Source organism: Belonocnema kinseyi, chromosome 8 (genome assembly GCF_010883055.1).
Source record: "Belonocnema kinseyi isolate 2016_QV_RU_SX_M_011 chromosome 8, B_treatae_v1, whole genome shotgun sequence".
Lineage (NCBI taxonomy): Eukaryota > Metazoa > Arthropoda > Insecta > Hymenoptera > Cynipidae > Belonocnema > Belonocnema kinseyi.
In genome coordinates this window covers 20748777-20770665 of record NC_046664.1, presented here as the reverse complement: position 1 = coordinate 20770665, position 21889 = coordinate 20748777, and the positions used below count along the sequence as shown (strand labels likewise).

Below are 21889 nucleotides of genomic sequence, written 5' to 3'. Positions count from 1 at the left end.
TTTTGTACAAAAAAAATCAAAACATGGTTTTCGATGTATTTTTTCCCGTAGAATTCGATTCTGAAGTCAAAAAAATAAAATTTTTCTTTATTTTTTTTTATTTAAGAAAAATCATGAAAAAACCGTAAAAATGAGGTTTTTCGAGCAAAACCCCATAAAAAAGTAGCTGGACCCTACTTTTTTATTGCGAATTCGGATTTAGCGTCGAAAAATAAATAAGAATATAGAGGTCTGGTCAATTGCACAGACACTTTTGTTTTTTTTGTGGGCCTGTGATATTTAACTATTGTATCATTATATTTATTTCATTGTACTATTATGTATTATTGTTAATTATTAAACTACTAAATACTATTATATTATAACTATTAATAATATTAAATAATTATTATTTTGATAAAATTGGAAGATTTTTATATAATAAAGCTGCCGGCTAATTTATTATATTACCTAATTTATTTATACCCAAATCATAAAATGCATGCTTAAGTTTCTAAAATTATGCTTTGAATTTATGATAACAATAATTGAAAAAAAATTTGCAAATTAAAGTTTTGTTCACTTATACCTAAATTCTTACTCAGTTTATTATTTTAAATACAAAAAATAATTTTAAAAAGTTTTAACATTAATTTTTTTATAAAAGTATTCGATTATATTAAAAAAAAATTTTTAATTCTGGAATTTTACAGTTAGTATATTTTATAATTCGGCAATTTTCTGTTGGGAATTTTATTATACGGGAATTTTCCAGTTTAGGGATTTTAATATTTAAGCGTATTATAATTGAGAAAATTTATTATTAGGATATTTTCAAATTCGGGAATTTTTTGATTGGGGAATTTCATCATTCGAGTATTTTCAAATTGTGGAATTTCATTTTCGGGAATTTTATGATTGGGGAATTTTATAATTGTGGAATTTTATTATTCGAGTATTTTTAAATTCGGTGATTATCCGATTCGGGAACTCCATTGTTTGGGAATCTTCTAAATAGGGAATTTTATTATTCGAGTATTTTGAAATTTGGGAATTTGATTATTGGCGAAATTTTTAAATTCAGGAATCTTCCAATTCGGGAATCTTATGATTTGGAAATTTTATAATTAGGGAATTTTATTAGATAAGTATTTTAAAATTCCAGAATGTTCCGATTCAGGAACTTTATTATTTTGGAATCTCATAATTGGGGAATTTTATTATTCGGATATTTTCAAATTCGGGAATTTCATCATTCAGGGATTTTTCAATTCGGGAGTATTTTCAAATTCGGGAATCTTCCAAGTCGGGAATTTTATTATTTGGAAATTTTATAATTTAGGAAGTTTATTATTTGAGTATTTTCAAATTCTACAGTTTTCCGATTCGGGAATTTTATTTTTGGACAATCTTATGATTGCAGAATTTTATTATTCAAGTTTTTCCCAAATTCGGGAATATTATTATTTGGAAATTTTCCAATTTGGGAATTTTCTAATTGGAGAATTTTATTATCCGAGAATCTTTAAATTCGAGAATTTTATTGTTCGGAAGTTTTGTTAAATGGGAATTTTATAATTGGCGAATATTATTATTCTATTTTTTTCAAATTTGGGAATTTTAGTATACGAGACATTTCCAATTCGGAAATTTTATTATCTGGTAATTTTATAATTGGGGAAGTTTCCCACCCCGGAATTTATTCATTTGGGAATATTATAATTGGGGAATTTTATCACCCGAGTATTTTCAAATTCCAGAATTTTATTATTTGGAAGTATTTTTCTTTGGGAATTTTATAATTCGAAAATTGTATTATTCGATTTTTTCAAATTTGCAAATTTTAGTATACGGGACATTTCCAATTCGGGAATTTTATTATTTGGAAATTTTGTATTTGGGGAATTTTCGGATTAGGGAATTTTATTTTTCAATTATTTTAAAATTCGGGAATTTCATTATTCGGGAATTTTGCAAAATTCGGGAATTTTCTAATTAGGGAATTTTATCATTGGAGTATTTTTAAATTCGGGAATTTTATAATAGGGAAATTTTATAATGGTGGAATGTTAATATTCAAGTGTTTTGAAATTCTGGAATTTTACTATTCGGAAGTTTTTTCCTTTGGGAATTTTATAATTCGCGAATTTTATTATTCGATTTTTTCAAATTTGCAAATTTTAGTATACGGGACATTTCCAATTCGGGAATTTCATTATTTGCAAATTTTTTATTTGGGGAATTTTCGGATTAGGGAATTTCATTTTTCAACTATTTTAAAATTTGGGAATTTCATTATTCGAGAATTTCATTATTCGGGAATTTTGCAAAATTCAGAAATTTTCTAATTAGGGAATTTTATCATTGGAGTATTTTCAAATTCGGGAATTTCATCATTGGGAAATTTTATAGTGGTGGAATGTTAATATTCAACTATTTTCAAAGTCGGGAATTTTCCAATTCAGGAATCTTTTTGTTTTATAATTTTATAACTTGGGAATTTTATTATTTGAGTATTTTCAAATTCTGGAATTTCCTGATTCGAGAAATTTATAATATGGAAATCTTATAATTGGCGAATTTTATTATTTTATTTTTTTCAAATTCGGGAACTTGTTATCCAATTTTCAATTAGAGGAAAGTGATAGTTCATCCATGTTAACAAGAGTGATTGTTTAAACAATTTATTATTATTGTTAATAATATTTTCTTAGAAAAATTCAACAAAATTATAGTTTCAAGAAATGCACTCCTATTCAAATTTTCACTTAAGAGAAGTTGTATAAATAATTAGAGTCAAGAAATGAATTGTTTAAACAATTTATTATTACTATTAATAATATTATACTTAAATACTGCTAAAAAAAGCGTATTTTTCTAAAATTTCTGGATTTTTGTCCAATTTTTAATTAAAGTGAGGTAATAATGAATTTAAGTTAACAACAATCATTTCTTAAACAATTTATTATCATTGTTAATAATATTCTCTTTGCTTAATTGGTAGAACGTTACTGTTTATTTTGAATTTTTCCACTGTTTGTCTATTTTTAATTAGTTGTGTCTTAACAATTAATTAGATTTAGCAAGAATAATAAATTAAATAAATAATAATTAAATAATCAATATAAAATAAATGATTATCAATTAATTATTATGTCCGTAAGTGAAAAAGGACTAAGGTTTAAGTCATGCGTAATGAAAAATAGACAATAAGTTGAAAATTTAAAAAAAAATCGCTACATTCTACCAATTAAGCAAAGAAAATATTATTAACAATGGTTATTAATTTTTAAACAATTATTTTTGTCAACTTGATTTCATGATTACTTCACTGCTGTTAAAAATTGGACAAAAAGCCAGAAATGTCAGAAAAGCAGCATCTTTCTAGCATTATTCGAATATAATATTATTAATAATAATAAATTGTTTAAACAATTAATTTTCTTGCCTCTCATTAATGACTTGACTTATCCTAATTGAAAATGTGACTAAAAGTTTATTACTTTTATACCTCAATTTTGTAGCATTTCTCTAAGAAAGTATTATTAAAAATAATAAAAAATTGCTTAAACAATCACTTGTGTTAACATTGATGAACTATCGCTTCCCTCTAATTGAAAAATGTACAACAAGTGCAAAATTGTTGAAAAAACCGGTTCTTTCTAACTCCATTATTAGAAAAAATTGCTAAAAACAATAATAAATTGTTTAACAAATTTATAATTAGCGCCAAAAACTCGCACGACCCATTTTTTCACTTATGGGGTCTTTTTGGGACTCTATAAAAATCATAAACTCATAAAAATAAAAAATAAAATGTTCCAATGCATTTTTGGACCATCCTAGTGTCCGTCCATCGTACTTTTTTCCAATGAGGACAAGTGAGTTCAAGTGAGAGGCAATGATGGGAGGGGAAGTAATGGATGTGAATGGAGAAATTTAAGTGAATTAATGGGAAATGAGGGGAGAAGAAGTAGAGAAAGTGGGGGGTAATGAGGGGCGGGGGAGTAGTGGAAAATGAGATATGAGAAGGTACAGGAAATGAAAGTAAATGATGGGATGGTAAGTGGAGTTGGAGAAATAAGAGGAGAGAAAGTAGGAAAGGTGAGGGTAAATAAGGGGAAGTAGAGGAACATATTTAAAATCAGGGCTTGTAGGAGCAGGACGGTTCGGGAAGGGAATTAGAAGAAAGGGAGTGTTAGCTGGGGAAGTGAGGAGAGGGTAAAGTATAGTATAGGAGACGGGGAAGTAGAGGAGGAAGTTGTAGTAGGGGGAAAAGGGGTTATAGGTGAAATGAAAGGTGGGAAAGTGTGGGAGGGAAATATCTGAACGACTTAATAGGCTAAGATACTCTTTTTTGTATTAATAATATATTAGAACAATAATAATTAATAACAGTTCATTATCTGTCAATCCGTCAATCTGAAAATCTCAGGCCTGGTTTGTTATACTTGAGGCCGTACAAAAAATAATTTTTTTCAGGGGTACTTGTTGAGGCATTGGTACACATTGTCATTAGCTACGTCAGTTCCATTTATTCTACTATTTAGCTACTACTGGATAATTCCAGAATCTCCAAGATGGCTTCTCAGTAAAAACAGGATAGATGAAGCGGAAGTGATCGTGCAGCACATGGCCAAAGTAAATGGTAGAACTGTGCCCACGAACTTTCTTAGAAAGATGGAGGTAATAATTTTGGTTCGATAATTTTTGAATACCAATTGTAAGAAAAAATCTGTCAATTTTACAATGAATTTGGATAAAAGGCACTTAGCCCCCGATATCAGACCCCCCGGTTTACGGCCTTTCTAGAACTGATGGCCTCCGCAGTTTCAAGAAGAGAGGAGTCGCGGGGCCGGAAAAGAGAATGCGCTCTGTCAAGCGTGACAAATAGCTCGATGGCCGCACTCTCAGCTCGTTAGTTGCATCAGGTTGAGTCATGCGCTCCTGCTTCTTTATGTTTGGATTCCCTTGATATAGAATCAAGGCCAAGGCAAGCCACCCCCAAAACCGGTCTTATATCGGGAGTTGAGTGTAAATATTCAATTTTCAAATCATTCTTGGCTTCTTTCTCTGAATTACGCTTTATTTCTAATTTTGCACCATTTATGTATCTCAATCTGCATTAAATATTTAATTTTTTGGCACTCAAGTAAAACTGAATTTTTGTTCAGTATGAAAGTTTTTAATAAATTAATGATAAACAATTGATATTTACACTACCGTTCGATATCATTTGCGCAATTCCTAAAAATGACTGATGACTTTCGAACAAGATAACTAGGTCGATAATAAGGCTAGATTTTTTTTTAAAATCATTTAGAAAACTTTTAAAAATTTATATCGAACAACGCTTACTAGTGTTTTTTGACTTTTTGAAAATGATATATCATGTGAGAAGTCAAAAAAAACTCGGAAATTTCTCGGATTTTGTATCAGTCACTTCTTTTATTTCCTGAAGAATAATATTCATACAGAGAAAATTATGATTTCATAACAATTTTCACCCAAAAAGATGAATTTTCAGCTTCAAACAAAAATTTCAACCAAAATATAAATAGAATTATCAACTAAAAATTTGAATTTTGAACAAAAAGTTACGGCCTTTAAAGCAAATTGTTACTTTTTTAAGAAAATAATTAAACTAACTAAAAAAGAAGAAATTTCAAAGAAATACGTACAGTTTTAACAAATAATTAAATTTTTGAACCCTAGAAAGTAAATCCTTAACTACGAATAAAATAGTTAAATTTTCAGGTTAAAAATTTAATAATGAACGAAAATAAAACTAATTATTTTTCAAAAGAATCTGCATTTTCAAAAAAGTGTATGATTTTGTAACTAAGGAAAATAAGTTTGCAGTTTTGAAAATTATTTTAAACCTAAAAAAATAAAATTTTTACACAAAGTTGTTCAACTTTCAATTAAAAAAGATGCATTTTCGACAAAGTTCATAAAATTTTAACCAACTAGTTGAATTTTAAACTGAAAAAGATAAATTCTTGATAAAAAATGAAGAAGTTGAATTGTCAGTTACAAAAATAAATTTTCAACTAAAATGAAAATAAATTTTGAACCAAATAGTCATAAGAATACTGAAGAGATTAATTTTCAACTAACTTGATGAATCTTTAATGAAAAAAAAGAGTTTGTGATTAAAGAGTTTAATTTTCAAACAAAAAACATTTTTCAGTCAAGAAAGAAAAAAAATGGTTTAATTTTGAAACCAAATAGATCAGCTTTTTCAAAACAGTTGAGATTTCAAACCAAAATCATAATTTTTTTTAAAAAAGTTCATGTTGAACTCAAAAGTTGAATTTTGAATGATAAATTCACAATCGAAATTTTAACTTTTTACTTAAAAATTTTCAACAAATTTCAATAAAGATAAATTTTTTACAATATAGTTCAACTTTTAAGCCGAAAATCTTAATTTGAAACAAAAAAGTACATTTTTAGTCCCAGAATTGAATTTTCAACCCAAAAAGACGAATTTTCATTCAAGCAGTTAAATTTTTAATAAAAAATTGTGATTTTTCAACAAAATTATTGCGTTTTCAAGCCAGTAATTAAATTAACAACAACAACAAAAAAAGAATTTTCAAAGAAATACATAAATTTTCACCAAATAGTTGACTTTTTGAAATCAAAAGTGAAATTTTCAGTTTAAAAAATAAATTTTCAACAAAAAGAAAACTAATTTTATATACAAAATAAATACGGATTTGAACAAAATATATGATTTTTAAACTAAAATCGCTAAATTTTGAGTTAAAAAAATTAATTTTCAAAGTATTTAAATCTTCAACAACATACAAATGTGTTTTAACAAAAGAAAAAAAAGGCAAAAGTTGCATTATCAACGAAAAATGTAATGGTTGATATCACAACTAAACATGATTTTAATTTTAATTTAAAAAGCACGAAATTCTTGAAAAATTGTGTGTATGAAAATAAAAAACAAATGAATTTGATTATAAAAATTGTTTATAAAAACAGCAATTGTGGTTCAATCTTTTATCGAGCTATTATTCTTGAGGCGAAAGAAATAAAATCTATAGTTTCTATGCACAAGAGTGTAGTTCAATAAAAATGGTTTGGAAACATTATTTATAAGAATGACGTTTGTTCTTGTTTTGTTCTCAATTAAAATTAATTATTTTTTCATTACAATTAAGGATACCAAAAAATGTAATTCATGTTGAAAAATTTCTTTCGTGGAGAGTGTGTAACTTGTTCTATTTAATTATGGTTTTTTGTCATTTTTTAACATAAATAACAAATTAGTGCAATTTTTTTTAAAAATCGACCTCGAAAGATCTCTTTGGAATTTAATCAGCTGAAATTGGAAAAAAAGAAACTTAAAAATCGAATAGGAAATGCGACATCTGGAATATTTTGAACACAGCCACACTGCGTCACCGGTGAGTGCACTGTGCCTCACCGGTGATCGCTGCCTGAAAATTGTTGTTGAGGTACAAAATTCGAGAAATTCTTCAATTAAAAAAAAAACTTCTCACTGAGTTATTATTTTTTGAAGTTAACAGTTATTTTTTTTACCGTTGTCGCTAGCGTGGATAATTTCCTGCTGTATTGTGCAAAAATAGAAATATTAAAAAAAAATCATTTTCGTAGCCCTTAAAAAAGAATAAAAAACAATTTCAGATGGATATTTTAAGGCGGCAAGGAATTTCCTGCAATGGGAAAAATTCCGGTGATATGTCAGAAATTGAGACTGAAGACAGGCCGCCACCGCCATCTGCGACGCCAATGGATTTAATAACGAATCCTAACATCAGGAAAAAATTTTTTATTTTAGCATTTGACTGGGTTGCGAATGCCGTTGTTTATAATGGTCTCTCGTACAACACGACGAATTTGGGGGTCTCTGACTACTTAGCTTTCTTTATCGGTACGTCATTTTGTTAAAATAAATTAATTTGTCATCTTAAATTTTACCAGTCCTTAATTATTATTGATTCAATATTATCATATATCATACTATCATTAATCATTTAATTATTAATTAATTTTAATTCCATCTTATTATATTTCATTCTCATAATTTATTATTTAATTAAAAAATTGGATGAAATGGATTGTTCGTATGAAACGAATAGTTGCTCGCTGCAATTTATGTATGAATGCTCAACGATGCACAAATTGCTTCAGATATTAGATCGCGCTGCTGCAAAATAAGTTGTCACTTATCTGTTGCGATATAAACATATCTCATACCAATATCATACCATATCATATCATATCTCATACCAAAAAAAAGATATTTTAAAAATAAGATACATTTTATTAAATTTTTAAATTTTAATCAAATACTGAAGTTCATGGTTCGCATCCAGAATGAGGTATATTTTTTCTTGTTTGTACATGTAATCAGGATTTGCATCCGAATTTAAAACTACTTTTAATTATTTTACAATTTGAAAGAAATTTAAAAAAAATCAAAAGAATTTGCTGAATTAAAATAATAAAAAATTATTCAAGTTGAATTCGAGAGAATTTAAAAGAATTTAGAAAATTTAAAGGTAAATTTTAAAGAAATGAAGGTGAACTCAAAAGAGAAAAAGTAATAAAGAATTTAACAAATTCGCAGCATTTAAGAGAATACAAGAAAATTCTAAAGAAGTTCAGAGAATTCAAGAGAATTTAAAAAAATTCATAGGAAATTCAAAATAATTCAAGAGAAGTCAAACAAACTCCAAGAATTTAACGAATTAAAAAAATCCGAGGTGGATTTAAGAGAATTTGAAAGAAATCAATATGAATTCAAAAGAGTTAAAAAGAATGAAAGATAAGTCAAAGAATTTAAAAGAATTAAAAATTCCTTAAATTTTTATGAATTATGGGAGTAATTACAAACTATTTTTTAAGTTCTTTCGATTTAAAAAAATGCAAAAGAATAAAAAGGTATTCACAGAATTAAAAAAGTTCAAGGTGAATTAATGAGGATTCCAAATGACTACATGTGGATTCAAGCAAACGCCTAATAAGCGAAAAATAATTTAGTGTGAATTTTAAATAATTCAAAAGAAGTCAATGTGAATAAAAAATAATTAAAAGATTTAAAAAGTATTCGAAGAAGTCACTGTGGACTCGAGAGAATACAGGATGAATTAAAAATAATTCACTGTAATTTCCAAAGAATTTAAAAGCATTTTCAAGCAATCAAGGAAAATTCAGAATAATTCAAAAGAATTAGTAGTACGTTTTTTCAAAAATGTAATAAAAACTTCCAAGCCCTTCTGTAATTCTTTTTCAATTTAAGAGATTTAATAAATTTAAGGAATTATTAAAATTTAAAAAAAAGTCAATAAACGTGTACACTTAAATCTATAACATTCTTTAATTCTTTTTGAATTCAAAACGTTTAAACAGTAATCAAAATAATTTGAAGTAATTTAATATTATTCAAGCAATTTAACAAGTTCGGGGTAGATTTAAGAGAATTAAAAAGAGTTTAAGATGAATTCAACCGAATTCAACGAATTAAAAGAATTCAAAAGGACTATATGTGAATTCAGGCGAATGCAGGGTAAACTGAAAATAATTTAGAGTGAATTCTAAACAATTAAAAAAATTCAATGCGATTAAAAAGAATTCAAAGAATAAAAAATTATTGGGAGAATTCAATGAGGATTCGAGAGAATCCAGGGTGAATTCAAAATAATTTACAGTGATTTGTAAAGAATGAAACAGAATTTTCAAGCAATCAAGGCAAATTCAGAAGAATTTAAAATAATTAGTAGTAGGTTTTTTCTTATTTCTCTGAAAAAAATACAAACAGTAGGACCAACAAGAATATTAGATTTAGTTTAAAATTTAATTTTATGCTCAAAAATTTAATGAAAACTTCCAAGTCATACTTTATTAATTTTTGAATTTAAAAGATTTCAATAGAATTCAAAATAGTTCACAAGAATTCACGAAAATTGAAATGAATTCAAAGAATTTAAAGAATTTAAATAAATTCAAAGAATTGAATGTAAATTAAAAAAAAATAAAAAGAATTTAAGATTAATTCAGGATGAATTCAACAAAGTTCAAGATAACTCAAACGAATTCAATGAATTATATGATTAAAAAATGCAGAAAAAGGTGTAGATTTAAATGTATAACATTTTTCAATTCTTTTTGAATTTAAAGGATTAAAGAGAAATATAAAAATTCAAAAGAATTCCAGAGAAATAAAACTAATTCAAAGAGCTCACGGTGAATTCAAGAGAATTCAAAATAATTTAAGGCAATTTAAACTAGTAAAAGGGGAATTCAGCATAATGCAAAATAACTGAAACAAATTCAAAGTATATAACAAAACTACAGAATTCAAATTGAATTTTAGAGGATTAAAAAAAATAAAGGGAACTCTTAAAGAGTTGAAGAGACTTCAACCTAATTTAAAGAATTAAAAAGAGTTCAAAGAATTTGAAATAATTCAAGTGAAATTCAAGAGGATTCAAAATAATTCAGAAGATTTCAAGGTCAATTTAAGAGAAAGAAAAAGGTAAGAAGGAATTAAACATATTCATAAAATTATAAAGAATTCAAGAAAAAATCCAGAAGAATTTAAAAAAAATTAAAAGAATTAAAAGTAATTTAACGGGTTTTTATCATAATTTAAGGAAAGTTCAACATAATTAAGCAGAACTGTAAAAAATTCCATGAATTGTAGGTGGATACTAGAGAATCAAACAGAAGTTTAGGTGAAATCAACGAGTTCAGAAGTATAAAAAATAATTCAAAGAACTCAATAAAATTCAAAATTCCTGAAGTATTTACAAAATACTAAATTCTGCTTAAAAATTAATTTACGAGTCTTATATTCTTTTGATTCAAAGAATTTAAAGAATATAAGATAAATTCAGAGATTTCAAAGATTTTATTGAAAACTTAAAATAATTAAAAATAAATTCTAAGGGACTTAAAAGAATTTACAGTGAATTGAAAAGAATTTAAAAGAAATAAAATGTATTCCAAAAATTTAAATATTTTGAGCTATTTTATAGAATTCAATATTTTAGTCTACGTTGGTTTTTTCTTTCGTTTATCTAATAAAATGGGATCGCTAGGACAGACAAGAATATCATATTTTGTTGAAACTTTAATTTTATGCTTAAGAATTTAAAAACAAAAAACTTGTATCTAAATCCTAAACTATTCTTAAACTTTTTTGAATTAATGAGAATTCCAAATAATTTAAAGGATTCAGTTTTTTAAAAATGATTTCAACAGTTCAATGTGAATTCAATAGAATTTAGGTTAAAATCAAAATAATTTAAATTGAATTTTTAATCACTTGAAAAAATGCAACTTGAATTTAAAGGAATTTAAAATAATTCAAAATAGTTAAAAGAGTTAAAAGGTATTCAAGTAACAGAAAAGATTTGAAGAGAAAATAATTCAAAAAAATTCTAAAGTATTCAAAGAATTTAAATTATTTAAAATAATTCATATTGAATTTACAGATTTCAAAGAATTCAAAATAATTCAAAAGAACTAAAAGAATCGAAAAGTATTAAAGTAATAGAAAAAATTTTAAGAGAAAAAAATTGAAAAGAATTCGAAGGTATTCAAAGAATTTAAAGTATGTAAAATAAGTCATGATGAATTTAAAGATTTCAAAGAATTCAAAAGAAATAAATGTGGAGCAAAAAGAATTTAGGGTAAACGCAAAATAATTCAAGTTTAATTTTAAAGCATTCAGATATATTATATGTGAATTCAATAGAATTTAGTGGAAATTCAAAACAATCCAAATTGAATGTGAAGAGACTGAAAAAATGCAACGTGAATGGAAAAAATGTAAAGAATTCAAACGTTTTTAAAGAATTAAAAATACTTCAAAGAATTCAGAAGTATTGAAGATATTTATGATAAATTGAAATAATTCAAAAGAATTTAAAAGAATTGAAGGTGATTTAAAGAAAACTAACAATAAATTCAAAATAAGTTAGAGTGACTTTAAAACATTTTAGGTGAATTATAAAGAATTCAAAATGAATGCTAACGAACACAAAAGAATTCGATGTAAATTCAAAAGAATTACCCAAATTTTCAAGAATTTCCGAATATCATTCTTTAATTCTTTTAAATTTAAGATATTTCAAGTGAGTTCAAAAAACGCATAGGAATTCACCATAATTCATAGAAATTCAAAGTATTTCCAAAATTTAAACAAATTAAAATAATTAAAGGTAAATTTAAGACTATTCAAAGTAAATTTGAGATAAATTCAAAAGAACTCAATAGAATTTAAAATAATAAAAAAGAATTCGAAAGGGTTCAAAAGAATTTAAAAGAATTAAAAGAATTGAAAAGTATTCAAGTAACAGAAAAGATTTAAAGAGAAAAATTTTTAAATAATTTGGATTTATTAAAAGAATTTACCGTATTTAAAATAATGCATGATGAATTCAAAGATTTCAAAGAATTCAAAAGAAATAAATGTTAAGTCAGAAGAATTTAGAGTAAACGCAAAAGAATTCGAGTTTAATTTTAAAGAATTCAAATACATTAAATGTGAATCCAGTAGAATTTAGTGTAAACTCAAAATAATTCAAATTGAATGTTAAGAGACTGAAAAAATGCAACGTGGATAAAAATTTTTTTTTAAGAATTCAAAAGAATTCAAAGGTTTTTGAAAAATTTTAAGAATTTCCGAATATCTTTGTTTAAATTCTTTTAAATTTAAGATATTTGAAGTGAATTAAAAAAATGCATATAAATTTACCATAATACATACAAATAAAAAGAATTTCATAAATTTAAGCAAATTAAAAGAATTTAAGGTAAATTTAAGATAAATTGAACCGAATTCTAAAGAATTGAAGGTTAACTTATTATAATCAAAAGCGAATTCTAAAGAATTGAAAAGGATTCAAAGCATTTGAAAACCAATGTTTGTGAAGCAGCTATAAGAAACCATAAATTTTTTTGATTCAATTCGAAACATTTTGAGTTCTTCGGCCATGGAATTTCAAGGATTTACTCATTGCTTAAAACAGTGATCCAGCCCCTGATTAAAAATTTTTAAACAAAAGACGTTTCGTTCTGAAACTGTTCGTATAGTGAGTTAGTGTGTGGATAATATTCCCATCCTTTTATAATTGTATAATTTCAGAATTTTCGAGAAAATTTTTGGATTATCAGACTTTTTCAATATTTAATTTTTATTTTTTAGGTGGAATAGTGGAGATACCATCCTACGTGATTACTTGGTATGCCATGGATAGATTAGGCAGACGATGGGTTCTCTGCTTAACTATGCTTTTAGGAGGAGTAGCATGTGTTTCTTGCATGTTTGTCCCCGAAGGTACAGTACGTTTCTTATTTATTATTTCAGTTTAGTATTTTATTTATTGTAAATTAAGCTGTGAAATTTAGAAAAATTAAACATTTAATAAATCAATCAGTTAATCAATGAAAAAATAAATAAAATTAGTATATCAAACAATTATTTCACAAATTATTATTATAATCAATCAATCAATAGAATCTATCAACCAGTAGCTCAATAAATCAATAAATATATCCATGAAGCAATAGATCAATAAACCAATGCATAGACTAATCAATCAATAACACAGGACCACAAAATAGTTTTGGGAGTCTACTGGGATTCTAATAGGTATACTTTATGTTTTTGGGATCGCTGAACACAAATCCATTCGCAGATTTGTGCCAGCACGTCAGGATTTGCAGTAAAACTAAAAAAAAAATGGTTTAAAACCTGGATTTTCTGCATAAATTTCGTCCCCAAATCTACAAACCCCAAATAAACAAGCCGCAAACCCACAAACTAACAAGCCCCAAACCCACAAACCCCAAACCCCAAATCAACAAGCACCAAACCCACAAGCTCCATATCCACAAACGTACAAACCCAAAACCAACAAACCCCAAACCCACAAACCCCAAATTTACAAACACCAAACCCACAAGCTGCATATCCACAAACGTACAAACCCAAAACCAACAAACCCCAAACCCACAAACCTCAAACCCACAAACTCCAAACTTACAAACATCAAACCCACAAGTTCCATATCCACAAACGTACAAAGCCAAAACTAACAAACCCCAGACCCACAAACTCCAAACTTATAAACACCAAACCCACAAGCTCCATATCCACAAACTTACAAACTCAAAACCAAAAAACCCGATACCCACGAACCCCAAACTAACAAAGCCCAAATCCACAAGCTCCATATCCAAACATTTACAAAGCCCAAACCCACAAACCCCCTCGTGGGAGACGAGGGGACTTTGAACAGTACAATAAGAACTTTACCAAAGTCGAAGATTTAGATTTTATTCGTCAACAAACGCACGAACGTCAAACTCCAGAACCCAAATCCACAAACCTCAAACCCACCAGTTTCAATTCCACAAACCCAAATACCTGACATATTATAATATCAATTGAGAAATTGGTATAATTTGGAAATGGTAGGTTTGGGGTTTGTACGTTTGGATTTTGTGCGTTTGTGGATATGGAACTTGTGCATTTGGGTTTTGTGGGTTTGGAACTTGTTGGTTTGGGGTTTTTGGGTTTGGGGCTTCTTAGTTTGGGGTTTGTAGATTTGGGGTTTGTGCGTTTGGGGTTGTGCGTTTGAGTTTTGTACGTTCGTGGATATGGAGCTTGTGCATTTGGGTTTTGTGGGTTTGGAGCTTGTTGGTTTGGGGTTTGTGGATTTGGGGGCTTCTTAGTTTGGGGTTTGTGGGTTTGGGGCTTCTTAGTTTGGGGTTTGCAGGTTTGGGGTTTGTGCGTTTGGGTTTTGTACGTTTGTGGATTTGGGTTTTGTGGGTTTGGAGCTTGTTGGTTTGGGGTTTGTGGGTTTGGGGTTTGTGGGTTTGTGGTTTGTGGGTTTGGGGTTTGTGGGTTTGGAGCTTCTAAATATGTGGGTTTCAGCCTTTATAATTTGGGGTTTGTAGGTTTGGTGACGAAATTTATGCAGAAATTCCAGTTTTTTTGTTGCCATTTTTTGATTTTTACTGCAAATCTTGACGTGCTGGCTGAATTGTGCGAATGGATTCGTGTTCAGCGATCCCAAAAACATAAAGTATACGTATTAGAATCTCAGGAGACTCCCAAAACAATGTTGTGGTCAATTAAATCAAATAATCAATGTCTATCAAACAAACAATAAATAAGTTAGTAAATCAATCTACAAATTAATTAACCAATTAATAATTAGATTAATTATTAAAGGAATCCAGTAATAACTTAATCTATATGTGAATAAATCAATTAATCAATAAATAGATCCATGAATGAATTAATATATCAATTGATTAATCGATCGACGGAAAAATTAGTTTTTTTTTTAAATTCCAGTCTTTTTAATTGGGAACTTTATGATAATTTCCGCAACATCCATCACTAGTTGATAAATTTTATTTTTTTAAAAACAAATTTAATAAATAAATGCATTATTCGGGCATCTATGGAAGAAAAATTCGTTTTTTCGATGTGAGTCCTTATAATTGAGAACTTCATGTTAATTTCAGCAAAATTCCTGATTACTTCAAAAGTTTTATAATTTTTTTAACAAATACAATAAACAAATCCATTATTTGGGCACTTGTCGGCGGAAAAACACATTTTTTTCTATGTCAGTTTTTTAAAATTAGGAAACTCATGATAATTTCAGAAAATTCATAATTTGGTAATAAATTTTATGATTTTATCAAACAAATTTAATAAACAAATGCATTATTAGAGCACTTATCGACGGAAAAATTCATTTTTTTCAATGATAGTCTTTTTAATGGGGAGCTTTATGATAATTTTAGCAACACCCATCATTACTTGACATATTTATTTATTTTTTAAACAAATGAAGTATTCGGGCATCTGTTGACCAAAAATTTGTTTTTTTTTCGTGGTCAGTCCATTAAATTGAGAATTTCATGTTAATTTCAGCAACATTCCTAATCAGTTCATAAATTTAATAATTTTTTAAACACATTTAATAAAAAATGCATTATTTGGGCATTTATCGACCGAAAAAACTCATTTGTTCGATTTCAGTCCTTTTAATTAAGAACATTACGATAATTTCAGTAATATTCACAATTAGTTGATTAATTTTATGTTTTTGTTAAACAAATTTAATTTAAAAATGCATTATTCGGGCATTTTGCCATGTAAAACCTCGGTTTTTTCAAATTCAGTCCTTTTAATTTCGGAAAGAAGTTTTTTTTTCATTCAGTACTTACAGTTGGCCAACACAGGAGGTTTTGAATAAAAGGAATGATTCAAAAATTCAATTATTTTTTGTTATAAATAAATTCTATGATATATGAAAAGTCGGGACACTCATAAGTTTTTTGAAATTAAAAGGACTCTCTTAGAAAGAAAAACGAGTTTTTACGTCGACAAATGCCCAAATAATGTATTTTTAAATTAAATTTCTTTAACAAAAAAATACGATTAATCAAATAATTGTGAATGTTACTTGAATGATCATTAAGCTTCCAGTTAAAAGAACTGACAATGAAAAAACGAGTTTTTCCGTTGACAAATGCCCAAATAATGAATTTTTAAATTAAATTTGTTTAAAAAATTATAAAATTTATCAACAAGTTATGGATTTTTCTGAAATTATCATAAGGTTCCTAATTTAAAAAAATTGACATTGAAGAAAACGAATTCTTCTGACGAAAAATGCCTGAATAGTGCATTTGTTTATAAAATTTGTTTATAATATTAATAAGAATGGTCTTAAGAGAAATCTTTTTGATTCAAATATTGTTTCCATTCTAATTGCTTGCAATGTAACTTAAAAAACGTTAAATGATTGAAAATGGTAGAAAACACATTTTCAATAAATAATTTGTTTATAACAAATTGTTTTTCTTAATTGTATCATGATGGAATATCTTTATATAATGTCAATCTATAAAACGTCGGCGATTACAATAATTTTTCTATTATTGACGAGCACCGGGGACGTCAAATAGAAACAAATGGTCATTTTTTTCTTCACATTTATTTATTTGTAAAAAAATTAAAAATCAAGCTCGAAAACTTTATTTGAAATTTTATCAGTTTAAAAAAAACATCCAAATCGGTCCACAGGTTCAGCCGGAAAGAAGTTGAAATTGTATTATTTGTAATTCAAAGCATTTATAATTAAACAATCTTATTTTTTAATTGAAGAATCACGAATTTGAATAAACTAGGATTAAAATTTTTAAAATAGGAAACGTTAAAAACTTTAAAAATGAAATATTTTTAGATAACAATTTAAAAAGTGTTAAAAAATGTCTTATTATTTTGTTGTTATAAGATGAACTGGAATCTTCTTTGGATGAAAATTTAACTATTTTTTAAAAGGTTTTTTTGTTTAATTCATCTGTTTTAGGAAAACTTCATCTTTCTTGAATAAAAGTGGAGCTTTTTGGTTAAAAATTCTACAATTTTGTTAATAAGTCACAACTTTTGGTTGAAATTTCTAGTGTTTAAATATAATATTTGGGTGTTGAAAAAAGAACTGAAATATTTTTTGGATGAAAATTAAAATTTTTTTCAAAATTTGGTTTTGTTTTTATTTAATTAATAATCCATCCGTTTGAAGAAAAATGTCATCTTTTTGGATAAAAATGCAACTATTTTGTTAAAAATTCATGCTTTTAGGTTGACAAAATTCGTGTTTTTAGATTGAAAATTCAATTTTTTTCGCAGAAACTTATTTTTTGTTAAAAAAACATTCAATTTTTCATCTTGTAGAGTCAACTGGAAATTTCTTTTGGATGAAAACTCAACTTTTTTTAATAAAAAATTTTGCTGTTTTAAGAGAAATTGCATCTTTTTTTGGGAAAAATGCAACTATTTGGTAGATAATTCAACAGTTTTGTTAAAAAGTCATCTTTTTTGGTTAAAAATTCGTCTTCTTTGGTTGAAAATTCGTCTTTTTGGATTGAAAATTTAATGTTTTCGTGGAAAATTATTTCTTGTTTAAAATTTCATATTATGACGGTGACAACTCGAATGGAATCTTTTTTAACCGAAAATTCAACTATTTAAAAAAATAAATTTATCTTCAAGCTTTATCTGTTTTAAAGGAAATTTCAGGTTTTTTAATGAAAATGCAACTTTTTGGTTAAAACTCATTCTTCTCTGCTTGAGTTTGCAACCAATTTTTTTGAAAGATTTGGTTGAATGACTTTGTTAAGAAATCACTTTTTTGTTAATTATTTATTTTTCAAGTTGAATCCTCGTCTATTTGGTTGAAAGTTTAATTTTTTTGGGAAAAATAAACTCTTTTAATAGAAAATTTGACTAAGTGGGTCAAATTTTGTTTATTGAAGGCTTATACCTGGTTGCAAATTTAACTGTTTATTGGAAAATACTTTTTTTTGGTTCAAAATTAATTTTTTAACAGAAAATATCACTTTTATATTTTTAAGATTGATATTTGTTAGTTAAACATTTGCCTTTTTTTTGTAAAAAAAATTAGATATTTTACAAAGATAAAAATCAATAAAAATTATAGTTAATGAAAAACGAAAAAATGGCTTTTTAAAAAATGACTCAATGAAATATTTTAATTTTGATAGATATAATTTCAGAAAATCTTCCTTTATAAAACTCAATTGACAGGTATTTAGTAATTGAACCTTTCAATTAAACGTAATCGAAGCTCACCGTGTCAGTGCCAAAACGTAAAGATCCTATAAAAATCAGAGATCAAAAATTTGGAGGATTAAAATACACTCTTATGAATGAGAATGTAAAATATTAGATTATGTACCTAGGCCGTAAAGTTGCACTTTATACGAGGATGTAGAATTTAACATCCGAGCCGAATTGGCCTTAAACGAGCCGAAACGGCGCCTTATTGTACCGCACACGACCAGTAAACACGTTGTGTAACTGTTCCAGATCAAAAAAGCAACTGTGTTCTAAAACAGTTGTTACAAGATGGTGACAGAACTGTTCTAAAAACAAAAAGGTAACCGTGTTCTAGAACACTATGAGAAAATTGTGATTGAACATTTCTAGAACAAAAAGGTAACAGTATTCTAGAACACTGTGAGAAAATTGTGACTGAATATTTCTAGAACAAAAAGGTAACATTATTCTAGAATAAGGTGGGGAAATTGTGACAGAACTGTTCTAGAACTTTGTGACAGCACTGATCTGTAGCAATTGCTATGTAATTGTTCTAGAACAAACTGATCACAGACATTCTATAATATTTGTTTTAAGTTTGTTCTAGAACTGGGCCGTAACAGTGTTATATCGAAGTTCTAGAACACTGTTACAAGTGTCATCTAGAACGAATTAGGAACAAAGATTAGTTCGGTAACACTACGGTCGAGCTGACCCTTGCGAAAATCCCTAATCTGGATATCTCGGACGTATAATTTTTGTTTCGTCGGGACTGCGTACCCGCTATCTCGGATCAAAATATATTCATGGGGATATCAAAGTTTCCGCCTCGCAGGATATTCCGGCGGGTTATTCCTGGAGTAACCCGGGACATAAATGGGATCAAATCGAATATCCCGGGATATTCTATTTCTTTGAAGGGTATACAACACTGTTCCATATTTAATGAATAACAGTTCTAGAACTTTTATAGAATAGTTATATCATTTTTATAAAATTGTCGTAGATTTTTTACAACACAGCATACCAAAGTTGTAGAATTGTTCTAGAAATGTTATAGATCGGTTGTCACAGCGTTCTCGAACTGCTACAGAATTGTTTTAGCGTATGGGAGATAGCATAGTTCCTCGCATGTTCCTGACTTGTTCTAGAACATGTTCTTTTGTGTTCTAGAATAGTTACAGATCTGTATTGCAACCACATTTGCTGGTCGCACGCGCGTCGGGTGATGTTCGAAGTCCAACATTTTGCTCGACACTTTACGTGCCGCTCATCGCTGTACAATAAAGTGCTCTTTTACTGCCGCTCCGTAGGCAGATAAAGTGCTGTTTTACTGCCGCTCCTTAGGCAGATAAAGTGCTGTTTTACTGCCGCTCCTTAGGCAGATAAAGTGCCGTTTTACTGCCGCTCCGCAGGCAGATAAAGTGCGCTTTTTCTGCCTATTTCAGATAAATAATAATTTAATAGATTGAATGTCTATGATGGTAGATGCTGTCTGGATAACAGTATGTTTGGCGATGATTGGGAAGTTTGGAATAGCAGCTTCCTTCGCAGTCTTCTACGTCTTCGTGGGAGAACTGCTACCGACAGTTCTCAGGTCGCAGGCGATGGGAATTGCCTCTTTCATAGCTGGGATAGGTCTCCTGACTTTTCCCTACATCGTGCACCTCGCAGTTTACTCGAGGGTACTGCCATTGATAATTATGGGGTCCTTAAGTGTGGCAGGAGCTGTCACTTCAATCTTCCTGCCAGAAACTTTAAATATACACTTGCCACAGACTGTCGAGGAAGGCGAGCTCTTCGGCGCTGATTTCAAACTCTGGTCCTGCCCACCGATATCTGCGTAAGTTACCAAAAAACATTTTTTTATGAGACGTGCATGCTTTTTAGCCTTTTTCAATTACTCTAAAGCGAGGATAAAGCTCCACTTTTTACTCCCTAGCGAGTGAAAATTGACGTCAGGTGTCAATAATAAAAACTATACATCTATGAGCTCGCATTTTACGATGATCAGCCCACTCACCGTAAAAACTGTAAGCAAATTTTGGTTTGCAAAGTAACAGAATTTTGCGGTAATTTATGGAAAGTTACTATATATAATTTATCAAATTACCGAAAATGTACATAAATTTCCGGAAATTTATAGGCGTTTTTAAAATTAATTTTGGGTAATTTCTGGTAAGTTACGATAAATTATCTGTAATATTTTCATAAATTACCAACAAATTTCTGGAAATTTATAAAAATGTTTAAAGTTGAATTTTGGGTACTTTATGATAATTTACTATACTCACTTGTAAAATTACCATAAATTACCAAAAATTTTCATAAATTCCCGGAAATTTAGAGACATTTTTTAATTGAATTTTGGGCAATTTATGATAAGTAACGATAAGTTATCTATAATATTACTATAAATTATCAACAGATTTAATAATTTTCCATAAATATATGAAAATGTTTCAAATTAAATTTTAGGTAGTTTATGGTAATTTACCATATTTACCTGTAAAATTATCATAAATGACCAAAAATTTTCATAAATTTCTGGAAATTTATAAACAATTTTAAATTTAATTTTTGGTAATTTGTGTTGAGTTGCGATAAGTAACCTGCATTATAATCATAAATTACCAAAAACTCCCGGAAATTTACTAAAATCTTTAAAAGTGAATTTTGGGTATTTTATGGTAATTTCCCATATTTGCCTGTAAAATTATCATAAATTACTGAAATTTTACATCAATTTCCCAAAATTTATAGACATTTTTTAATTGAATTGTGGGCAATTCATGGTAGGTGACGATAAATTACCTGTAATATTACCATGAATTACCAACATATTTCATAAATTTCCGTAAATATTTGAAAATCTTTTAAATTGAAGTTTAGGTAGTTTATGGTAATTTACCATATTTACCTTTTAATTACCATAAATGATAAAAAAATTTCATAAATTTCCGGAAACTTATACACATTTTCAAATTTAATTTTTAGTAATTTATGGTGAGGTAGGATAAATAACCTGTAATATTACCATAAATAACCAAAAATTTCATAAATTTCCGGAAATTTACCTATAATAATGTTGCGAATGAAATTTTGGATAGTTTATGGTAAGTTATGACAAATTAATTGTAACATTACTATAAATTACCAGCAAATTTCATAAATTTCCGGAAATTTATTAATTGTTTACAGTTAAATTTAGATAGTTTATGATAATTTACCATATTTACCTGTAAAAATACCATAAATAACCGATAATTTCTA

At 27.6% G+C, this 21889-nt stretch overlaps 1 protein-coding gene across 3 annotated transcripts in view; it reads left to right on the top strand.

The window, feature by feature from the left end:
- LOC117178032 (organic cation transporter 1-like) overlaps nt 1-21889 on the top strand; it is a 168205-nt gene that overhangs the window by 136198 nt on the left and 10118 nt on the right. For all 3 annotated transcript variants that reach the window (XM_033369232.1, XM_033369233.1, XM_033369231.1), the window contains 4 exons: nt 4462-4665; nt 7645-7891; nt 13175-13306; nt 20105-20459. In XM_033369232.1, the coding sequence (XP_033225123.1) occupies nt 4462-4665; nt 7645-7891; nt 13175-13306; nt 20105-20459 (938 nt within the window). The remainder of the gene's footprint in view (nt 1-4461; nt 4666-7644; nt 7892-13174; nt 13307-20104; nt 20460-21889) is intronic.